This window comes from Onychostruthus taczanowskii, unplaced genomic scaffold (genome assembly GCF_017590055.1).
Source record: "Onychostruthus taczanowskii isolate IOZ18803 unplaced genomic scaffold, ASM1759005v1 scaffold46, whole genome shotgun sequence".
Classification (NCBI taxonomy): domain Eukaryota; kingdom Metazoa; phylum Chordata; class Aves; order Passeriformes; family Passeridae; genus Onychostruthus; species Onychostruthus taczanowskii.
In genome coordinates, this window is record NW_024502125.1 from 1,827,464 (window position 1) to 1,839,161 (window position 11,698).

Below are 11,698 nucleotides of genomic sequence, written 5' to 3' on the forward strand. Positions count from 1 at the left end.
TGCATAAGACCAAAATATAGCTGTCAGTTTAAGCCAAAGGTCTGCTTAGCCTGTTGGGTATTTTTCTGCCTCCAAGAGTGTCTAGTAATGGATGTTATAGGAAGAGTCTAAAAAATGTGAAGAATGACCATGCATACTTGCTGGTTACAATTAGCATTTTAGGAAATAGATTGAGAAGACAACAGTACGTTACTGATGAACTATTGAGTACATTCAAATGTGTGATCAGAAAGCTACCTAGGCCACTTAAGTTTGCTAGTCTTCTTTTATCTCAAGGTAAGTGCATAAATTACTGATTATATCAGAACAGGAAGATAGTACAAAATTTGGTACGTGGGGGTTTTTTTGGTTGGTTTTGTTTTGTTTCATTGTTTGTTGTTTCATTGGTTGGTTTGGTTTTGTTTGGTATGGTTTTGGGGGTTTTTTTAGGAAAAAAAGTTAATTATTTTATAAAACATACTTGTATTTATTTTCAGTTACTACCTTAAAGTATGTCTCAAGAGGTAGTTTGTGTGGATTTTTACTCCTTAAACTAAGCTATTGAAATGATCCTCCAAGGCTGGAGTAGTCATCCATCAGCAGCTTTCCTGACTGCCTCAGTGAACATGGAGTCAATATGCAGTTTGGTTTGAACAAGGATTTGCCCAGAAACCAGTCATAACTGAAAACTTCTTTTTTTGGAAGTTTCCTTTCTCAACTAGAAAAACAAACAAGACGTTGAAAGATCCAAATGATGAAATCTCCAGTTAGTCTTGGGTAGCTCCAGCCCTCATTTGCTATAAAGCTGTCATCTCAACCAAAGAAATTACTTCTTAAATAGACCAGTGTAAGAAAGAATTGTCTTTTTGTTTCCATCTGGTAAAATCACAAGAAACGTCAGTGCAATCAGGGCTGTTTTCCCTCCATAGCTATTTTTTTCATCACTTTATAAGACAGAGGAAGGTTCACCCCTAGACAGTAATCTTTTTTTTTGCAGTTTGATATTTGCCACTCTTCGGAAATGTGGACTGCTGTCTTGAATGGTAGTGGTGGCAGATTTAGACACTTTCTATTCCATGTTTGTCTGCATTCTTCTGCACTTCTTAAATTCTCCTGAAGGAGGATGATTATTCTGTCCATTCTCACGAAAATGTTAGTTCATTGAATAAAGGACTCCCAATACAAACCAAATGAAAAAGTAATGTAATACTGCCTTGAGGGGACAAGAATAAAGCAAACATGAAGACTGAATGTTTGTCTCATGGCTGAGAGGTTGAAAGGGTCAGAAGATAAAAACTTGAGCATCTTGTCTTCTATGGGAGAGAGGAAGTGGCTGTGGCAAGGACAGAAATCCCATGTGGAAGTTTGTAAGGTGTTGCATGAAAATCTCTACAGCTGTTAATGCTTTTAGAAGTAAAGCATATTTCTTTTCTCACATTTATTAAAGAAATAAATTTCCTAAGACCCCAGGTAGTTGCTCTTCAGGTAGAAGTGTTCCGTGTCAGTCTGCATAGAAGTCTATGGATCAATTACCCATGGCAGCTCAGGAGTATTTAACATTTCTGTATTCAAAAATGGCTGTTACTGTTTAATTTTTTGAGTCCTATATTAGTGTATGGAACACTTAATAAGAAATAAATAGAAACTGAGACCAGAAAGCCTTTCATGTATGCACCTCAGGTCTACAAGGGCAGGGTTGTGCAGTTATTGATGGTCGCTTCTGTCTAGTTTTCTGCTTGTAGGACTGAAACATATGGAGCATAGCCTTGGAGGATGTGGATCTGCAGTTGACTGCTCACTTGTAATCTGTGAATATTTGTCTTAGTTTGATTTGATCTTTTGTTAAGCCTGAATTTCAGCCAGGCTTTGGGACCCAGACTTTAATGGTGATGTTTATTCACAAGGTAGCTTTGCTGAAACCTAACTAAATAATTGATGTTTCAAAGGGGGGGAAAAAAAAGTTAAGGATGCTAAATCTACGTGTGCTTTTCTGGTATTCCCTAACCTTGCCAAAATTGTGTGAAAGCCACCAATTCACAGCAGCACATCCTTTCACAGCAATAGAGCACAGAAGCTGGCAGTGATATGCGAAGTGACAAAAGATTTCTCCAAAACAGCCTTTCTTTCATGCTTTTTGGCTGTTTACTCTTACTGATAACCTGCTAATCCCTTTCTTAATTTAATAGTTAAGATCTTTTCTGTTCACTGAAGCTATCTTATAATGCACCTCTGCAATGTCACTCGGTGCTTGGAAAAAATCAGCTTTAGAATATGTTTATGAAGAGGTGTCTTTGTGCTGCTGGAGAATAAATTTTACTTGGTACAAGGGGGTTTCTTTGCTATTTTCATGCTCTTATATGTGTGTGATAGTTATTTGGGTGGCGTGTTGTATTTTTAAGTGCCTGCTAGATGCCTTTCCATATATTCAAAATCACCTTTCTCAGTGAATTCTTAAATTTATTACTATACTGTATTATTGTTTTACTAATATATCATATGCTTCAGGAATCTAAAAAAAAAACCTGTTGGAACTCAAATCCATCTTAATGCAAATAAAAAAAAATCAACATACTCCACAGCTGCTTACAGAATTTAGATATTAGATATTTATTTAAATATAAGAAATTGTAACTTACATTTAAATGGGCTTATTCTGTGAGAAATAGTCTATCACTGAAAACCACAATGCATTGGATTTTCAATGTTTGGTAGTTGTTGGTAGTTGCTCCTTTGTGGACAAAAGGGATGCAACTTCCTTGATCCTCACAGATCACTTCCTTCTAGAAAATCACATGCATATGAAAGCTGGTAGAAACAGACCTCAGACACTAAGAGACATCAAGAAGCTAAGCACTGGAAAAGCTTTTCTTCTGGACATGACTATTTCTTTAACCATTCATATGCTGAAACTATGCTTAACTGTATTGAAAAAAAGCCTATTTTTGTTCACTCCTATTTTCTGTATTGACATTTATAGAGTAGCTCTTGTACTGTCAGTATTTAGTGTATTGCAAGGGCAGTAAGGTTATATCTTTGCTGTGGGCTGTCATTTGGATTGTAGTAGTCAACAACACTTTAATTTGAATTTTTGAAGTACGAATGCTCCTTGTTGGGTAAGACTGTTGTTGATTGATGAATACTTGATGAGAAAATGGAGTCTGAAAATCATATTAAAGGAAACTTCTCTGTCACTGCTGTTTGGGACTCTTAACATCTGATTAGAGTACATTCTAAAATACCGGTAGGTTAAAAATGCCTATTGATATAGGAAAGTTTGGCAAATGAACTTTTGAGTTTCCCCAAGGAGAGAAGTGGTTTTCGAGTTTTTTTTCCCTGAAACTGAAAAAGCATATTTCATACACAATACCGAGTATTCTTGCAGCTTTAGTTTAGCTCATGAGCAGCCAAATGTAATAGTGGTTTAATGAAAGAGGATTTCTTTCTTATTTCAGGTTGCTGGTACTGGAATCCACAGCTCCTTCAGGTGACCTGTCCCGCCCTCACCACATCGCTTCTGTTGTTCCAAACCGGTATCCCCGCTGGTTCACCCTAAGTCATATTGAATCCCAGCAGTGTGAGCTGGCATCAACCATGCTAACAGCAGCCAAAGGTACATTGCTGTCAGTTATGTACTCAACTAAATGTGTGCTTTTAGTATTGCATGGGTAAACAGATCATAAAACTCATGCTTAGGAGTCCAGATCACAGTCTGGCAATAGTTTGAAATGGGCACAACAAACTGAACTCTCACGTAACTTTCTAGCATAGTAGTTAATTTAGTTAGCTGGTAGCTAGATGAGATTGGTATGAGGCTGATGAGACAGCTTTTTATTCTCCTGACACATGAATTGACTATGAGACACAGAAGTGACAAGTCAGTTCTAAAATTCACAAATCAGAGTGACTTTTGGCCCTGTGCTGCACTAACACCTTCAGATAGAGCAGTCTGTGATCTCTTATATCATTCATTCATACGTGATTTAATTATAGTGTGTGTAATTGAAACATCATACTATTGCATAGCAATGTCAGGCTTAGATATAATGGATCTCTTGGTGTTTTGAGAGTTTGTTCCATTTTGGTGATTCTGTTTACATCTTGCAGGTGATGTTCGGAGACTGGAAACAGTGTTAGAATCCATCCAGAAAAACATCCACTCCTCATCACACATCTTCAAACTTGCCCAGGATGCATTTAAAATAGCAACACTCATGGACAGCTTGCCAGACATAACTCTTCTGAAAGTTTCTCTGGAGTTGGGTCTTCAGGTATTTCCTTCATTTATTGTTATTATAATAGAAGAAAGAAATTTGATGCAGTGTTGATGCTTGTGGCTTTTAAGCACAGGAAAGGATACTGTCTTTGGGCTCTGTCTGGACTTGGTTTTAAGTTCTGTTTTCTACTACGAGGCTTAATGTACTGGTAAACACAGACCAAGAATCTGCACAGTCCCTTTGTGCCATTCAAGTGGATGGTAGAACTGGCATTTGTTGGCTGCACTCTTCTGTTCAGGAGTGACAGAGGACCAGTGTGGTGGGTTCAGGATTATATGTAGGACTGGCTAGAAAGTAAAATTACTCTGCTTGCTGGAATTGCGCTGTATTTTCTGCATGGTCTTCAGGGTTTTTTCTCTTTTCTTTATCTTCCTTTCCCCTAAATGAGAACTGGTACATGCTTGTTGAAAGCCAAGGTCAACCATAATGACTGGTTGCTAAGGCAGAACATGTTGACAACAGCCTTCTCACTTCCATCAACATCCTTTACTCCACAAGCTGTGGTATGGTCAGATGCATCTGAGTATGCTTGAGGTGTACAAGTACTGCAGATGAGTTTTCAGCCTCTGAGGAGAGACTTTGCAAGTTAAAAGGAGACAGCCAAGTAGTAAATATTACCTGACAATTTTGAATCTTAGAGTTTACGCAGTTCATTTCAACAAAAACAAATATCTCCATCCCTCTTCAGGGAATTCTTAAAAAAAACCCATGCAAAGATCAGAAAACCATTTATTACTTCAGTTCAGTAAATAAAGCTCCAAAGACTTCTGGGGAAAGTATATCTTCCCAGTTGCTTCTTATGCTGAAGAAAGGTACTAAAATCTTTAATCAAAAAGCTGAGGGTTCTATATGCTTTGTTAGGCTTTCATATTTCCATGATCACTGTGGAAATCTGTTTGTTTCATTTGCCTTAAATGTTAATGTGAGAGAGAGAAAAATCCTTACAATTGACCTGTGTGTCACCTCAAGCTTTCACCAAGTATCATTCAATGGAAACAGCACACTTTGGGTGTTCATGTATTCATGGATACTCTTTTGTGGTTGACAGTGTCATCAGAATATCTTCAGCATGATCTAGTGAAATTAATGTCACAAACCTAACAAACTGGAACTGTTGTAGAATTTGCCCACTGTTATGTTCCAAGCTTACCAAATGTGTTTTAAGGATCTTAAAGATTTGTTTTCCAGAAGGAAGATGCATAGCGATATAATTCCCAGCTGTGCAGGCTTTTCCTGCAAGAAACAGTGTCAGCACTGTCTCTAGTGGCCTATAGATGATTCCCCCTTCTTTTCTCCTCCACTTAATTGTAATTAGGTTGCCTGTGTTCAATATCTAGTGCCTGACTACTTGCAACAGTTATATGCCCTGGAATATCACACGATAATTGCATAGAGGGAGGAGATGTTACATAATTTAATTTCAATAATTGGTAATTGATTGTTGTATTTTGTTGCTTGGGAGAAGGCTTCTTTATGGGATAGGGTTTTTTCCTTGTCCCCAGATAAAACAGTGTCTGTCCTCTATCCTCGAAGGGTCTGCAGCTGGAATTACTCTCTGCATGCTGTTCAAAAATATCTGAACATTGTTTTTCAAATTGTTTGACATATCAGCTGAAAAAGAGGAAATGGAGGGGAGAGGACAAGAGGGCTGCCATTTTTAGCTCCAGTGTATTTGAATACTTTAAAATTCCTTTCTGTTTGTCTATGGCCTTGGTTTGCAATTTAATTTTTATTTGGTTTGTGTTCTTTTAACAGGTTATGCGGATGACACTGTCAACGCTGAATTGGCGACGGCGGGAAATGGTGAGGTGGTTGGTAACATGTGCAACAGAAGTAGGTATGTTCTGAAATATTCCTCTTGTCAGCTACTCTTACAGGGCTTGATCTTCCTTGTCAACACCCAGGTTCTGCAAATGCCTCCCACTTCATGTTCATCTCTAAAATTCCTTTGGTGAGAACACATTATGGCAGTGATTAGTGGGTGTTTTTAGGCACAAAGCAAGTGAGACAGTAGTTGAGTAATGCAGTGTGACTTCTTTACCCCATAAGGTGGAGGTGTGCATAACCTATGGGAATCACCCAAATGCAAATATTCAATACCCAAAATACTCAGTACAGAAGTGGGAAATCAGTGCTCTCTCAAGTAGCATGTTTGGCTCATTTTGGGTTTTGCTATAGATTTCCATCATGTTTACATGAGGCATCTCATAAACCTTCTGTGTTAAGGTTTACCATCTTCAAAATGAGGATGCAAGGTCAGAAAATGAAGATGACTGCATTAAAAGCTATATAGCTGCTAAATCAAAAATCAGCAGCAATGGTAATGGGAACAATCTAAGTACTTATGATATTGGAGCCATTTTAATTATCGGTAAAGGTATTTCTGGAGAGCTTGTTTTTCTGTTGTATTTCTTCCTTCATATATCTGAGTTGGATTGGATTACACAGATGCTTCTTGAATTTCTTAGAACTTAGGAAGATTGCTGCTGCTTATTCTCTGGATTAATTCTTTCTTTGCTTTATGCTTAGCTGGCCATATATTGTTGTCAATAGCATGGGGAAGTAGAGCTTGCCTTTGTATGCTCTCAGCCAGAAGGTGGTTTGTGTATGCAAATTTTCATGCAATGCTCTTATTTTATTGTTTTTATATCTTTGCTAAAGATATAAAGGTAATTTTTGCTGAGGTTATCTTTCAGATATTAGTGCCTGAGTATTATTTTGTGCAGCTGCATCTCAGCAAATAAAATACTGGATTTAAAATTGCTTTACACTGGTTTACATATTCTAATATATGTGTCCTGTAAAGTACCTAAAATGTCATGCAAAGTACTCTTGAGACTTAATCAACACAGTAAAGAATCAATATGGTAATGCAAGGAATCTGTTTATTTAAATGAAGATACTGTATTCTCTGGTTATGCTGGTTTGCTGCAAATGAGTGGTGGGGTGCATGGGAAGCATTAGAGTTCTGCAGAGAAAATAAAGACCACTGTGTGTGGTTTAGGTGGGCTCACAAATGTGTGTAAACTGCCTCTAGCAGTAAGGCACTCCATTTAATTCTAGGTTCAGTTTATGGAACCCATCAGTCAGTGTTTCCTCCACCTGCAAAACACACTGGGAATACAGCAGCACTGAGAAACGTAATATCCAGTAGTTCATATTGCTCATTGTATTTCTCTAATAAGGATCCTGATGATCATGTACTTAAGAATTTGATTGCTTTAAGGTGTATTAATTAGTTCTGCTAAGGTATGTCATGGTGTTCTCTTAAGAAAGCCATTTTGCCTACTTTTCACATGTGCTGTGCCTTGAGATTTACAGTGGGAAAAGAGGTTGCAATTGCCTTGGTGTGCAAAGTGAGGGCTGCTTTTGAGTGAGATGATGAGACAAAATGAGCCAGAATGTTTTACCAAATTGTCTTAAGTAAAACAGCTTAAGTAAAACAGCTGTCACAACAGGAGATTAAAGCTTATCTTGCAGGCTATTTTTGTTATTTTCTGGGTTTATGTGATTGCTGTGGAGTTTGTACAGTAGTCTTAGTTTTAATGTTCTTTTCTAGCCGTGCTGTCTGTGAGCCCTTCTTGCTGGGATGTACTGGTAACCTCTTAGACTCTGTGGGAACTATAATCTGCTGAACATCTCTGTCTGCTGGGTTTTATCAGTTGTGGCTCATCCTTTCTTTCTCTCCCCCAGGTGTTTACGCACTGGATAGTATCATGCAAAACTGGTTTACACTTTTCACTCCAACAGAAGCCACTAGTATTGTTGCTACAACAGTGATGTCCAACAGCACCATTGTCCGCCTGCATCTGGACTGCCATCAGCAGGAGAAGCTGGCCGGCAGTGCTAGGACGCTTGCTCTACAGTGTGCCATGAAGGATCCTCAAAACTGTGCCCTTTCTGCACTGACCCTATGTGAAAAGGATCACATAGCTTTCGAGACCGCTTACCAAATCGTTCTAGATGCTGCTACAGCTGGCATGAGCTACTCGCAGCTTTTTACCATAGCACGATACATGGAGCACCGCGGTTACCCCATGCGGGCCTACAAGCTGGCCACTTTGGCCATGACACATCTCAACCTGAGTTACAATCAGGACACACACCCTGCCATTAATGACGTTCTGTGGGCATGTGCGCTCAGCCACTCCCTTGGGAAAAATGAGCTAGCAGCTATAATACCTCTGGTGGTCAAAAGTGTGAAGTGTGCAACAGTACTGTCAGACATTTTGCGTAGGTGTACTTTGACCACTCCTGGCATGGTGGGACTTCATGGAAGGAGGAACTCTGGTAAGCTCATGTCACTGGACAAAGCCCCTTTACGGCAGCTCTTGGATGCCACAATCGGAGCCTACATTAATACAACTCATTCACGTCTCACTCACATCAGCCCACGACACTATAGTGAGTTTATAGAGTTCCTCAGCAAGGCACGAGAGACCTTCCTAATGGCTCATGATGGTCACATCCAGTTTACACAGTTTATTGACAACCTAAAACAAATCTACAAAGGCAAAAAGAAACTGATGATGCTGGTTCGTGAACGGTTTGGTTGATGAAAATGAGTGAATGGGGGATTGGGGGGGAGGGGTGGTTTGTTTTTACTTGAGCCTGCCTTTGTATTCTTTTTAACTTAAAGAAACAGAGCCACACCGGTATTATATATGTATAGTTATATTGAGTTTGCAAACTAAACTGTCATGTTGTGAAAGTTTGTGTGTTTAATTTTCTTTTCTTTTTTCTGTTTTGTATGAGAGAGAGGTTAAAAAAGGTTTGGTTTACACTGAGTATATGTTGTCAAGTGGCAAAAGCCCACATTGCTCTCCTGTTCTTTCTGTATACGTTCACAGCCTCAAAAACAAACATATATTGCAATGGCTTTAAAAACCAAACAAAACACCTCCATCCTGTGATAAGTACCTCGAAAGGATTCAGCTTTACTCCTTTGTAACTCATCCTTACATTTCAGCATATTTAAACAAACCAACAAATTAAATACTAATAGTTAAAAGGCTGACCACGTGGCTTTGCAGTGCTGTTCATCCAGAAGCATGGCACACAATGCTTGTGCATGTGGAAACTTAGCGACTGTCAACATACATTCTCAGGGATTTATCAAAAAAATTAAAAAAAGAATGAGAGCATTTATTGTACTGTATATATATTATAGTATATGTCTGAATATTGAAAAATATAACATTAACTAATTTATAAAAAAATCTATGTAATGCAAAATACTTGAAGCTGCAGTAGCTTGGTTTTAAACAAAAAAAAAAAAACTATCAGAAGGACTAAAGTGCGCCTTGCTTCAGGGTTGGCTCAGGTGGTGAACTATATGCTGGGCATCTATGCAGAGCCACCTTTTGGGTTGCATGGTTGGACTGATACCTATTGGGGAAAATTTTATATATATATATATTTATACAACTTGTGTATACATATATATGTATACACACATACACACATGCTTGTAACAGGCACTATAGTAAAGAGGGACAACAAAAAAATACACAGCCAGAGCAGCAAGCCTTAGCATTAAGAATACAGTATGCCAGAATTGGGGTTTGTGCCTCCTAGCCTAGAAGACTTAAAGAATATCCTTTTTGACACAAAACGCAAAATGTTTTCCAAAATTATTGACATGATACGTTACGCCTTTGCAGTGAGCTAATAATAAGCTAACCTTTGTGCACAAATAACATATATATATATTATATATATATATTCTGCATAGGTATTTTGACTTTGTGCAGGACAGAAAGTTGTGTAGGTATGACTGTTCTACTTTTCAGTTTGTTTTTTTAATATATTTTATTTTCTCTAGAACTACTCAAACAGAAGCAGCCTTCTATCTTGCCTTGTCTTAATGCTTTAAAATAACCAAACTGGAGATCTAACTACCAAACTGTTCATTATATTATTAAATACCAACTTTGGTTACAGTATAGTGTCTTTACTTTAGCTGATGGTTCTGTATCCTTGTGCTTTTTAAAGCAGTTTTTATGTTTTGGTGCAAAAGTTGTCCAGTGTCTCTTGTTCCCTTCATTAGAGAACATGCTAGAGGTATGTTTGTAGGTATTTTTGTTTAGAAAAACTATTTCATGCTCTCCATTTTATTTATTATAATAGGTAAAAAGGTTGTACTTCATCACCCATGTAAACATGCTCATGAAGTTGAAAGTAATTAAGATTTGATACACTGATATCAATTTATTTATGTAACTAAATCACTGTTTTATAAACTTGTTAATGATCAACAATTTTTTTGTTTTGATTAAAATTAGTTTTTTGAAAGTTGATTCTGCCTCCTTTAATGGTGTCTGTTACTGGAATTGAATTGTGTTCATAGCTCATGAATGCCCATCTAACGATTTCACTGCAGTGTGGTGGTATGCAATACAACCACCAAGTCCAGGAAATAAATGCTGTGTTCCTCAAAAGTTCTGCTGAGCAATTGTTGTGTTCACAGCTGCTGGTGGAAGAAGACCTGGTAAGGACAGAAGGGGCCAAATGTTGCCTGTGTCTGAAGAGGTGTGTTCTGTACATCAAACAGTAAGCCTTGATGTACCTTCCTGGGAGGATTCTGGAATGTGTGTGGGTGTGTTTCCATTCTTGATTATTTGGGTGGCCATGAGAGTTGAGATGTGCTGTGGATGTATTCAAGGACAATTATTCCTGTTCATCTGTTGGCTTTTCTAAAGTGTTTTGTGTATTTTGAGTCATGCAGCTCCTTCCACACAGTGTGAAGTTCTTGCTCATCAGCTGGTAGGTGATATTCTTATTTTTTGGAGCCCTTATTCTGTAGGAATTTTGTGAATTTTCCAGCCCTTGGAGAATAATGGAATATGGCATTGTTGCAAATTGAAGAGGAGCTTTCTGCTTTACCACTATTTACTTATCTTAGGAATGTTACTTGATGTCGTATTTGATCTGGTCATTTTCAATTCCTTTTTTAGTATCTTCAGCTGAAAAGAGAATTAGTATGCAGCACCAACTAACAGAGATCCCAGCACCAGCTAACAGAGATCCCAGTGTAACCATGAATTCTGACAGTGAGGCTTGCATCACTGAAGATTAAGGAAAAGGTCTGAATCTTTGTATAACTTGTCATGTAAAATATGAGTCTTTTACCAAGTCTTGTTAACAGCTGAGATGTCCTGACCTAATGGTGCTAGCATTTTGTGACATTCTGTGACTTCAATTCCTTCCAAGTATTGAATTGTCATTACATTTTTGGTTCATTACTTTGTCCTAGATGAATTATCTGTCATGGGCAGTAGCACAGGAAGGAAAAGAGCACTTATCACTTCATTTTGTAATAGGGTTTACATGGTTGCTTTTTTTTGTGGTTGTTTTTGTTGTTTTGGTTTTTTCTCTTAATTTTACAAGTAATGCCACAGTAAGGATAATTCTGGATTATGTAGATTGCAAAACTGAAACCTTTT

At 37.9% G+C, this 11,698-nt stretch overlaps 1 protein-coding gene across 1 annotated transcript in view; it reads left to right on the forward strand.

Moving 5' to 3' along the window:
* Positions 1–10,552, forward strand: part of ZSWIM6 (zinc finger SWIM-type containing 6) — a 108,572-nt gene extending 98,020 nt beyond the window's left edge. The window contains exons 11-14 of the mRNA XM_041414653.1: positions 3,432–3,589; positions 4,084–4,247; positions 6,009–6,090; positions 7,947–10,552. Of these exons, the coding sequence (XP_041270587.1) occupies positions 3,432–3,589; positions 4,084–4,247; positions 6,009–6,090; positions 7,947–8,809 (1,267 nt within the window). The 3' untranslated portion in view covers positions 8,810–10,552. The remainder of the gene's footprint in view (positions 1–3,431; positions 3,590–4,083; positions 4,248–6,008; positions 6,091–7,946) is intronic.
* Positions 10,553–11,698: the final 1,146 nt, after the last annotated feature.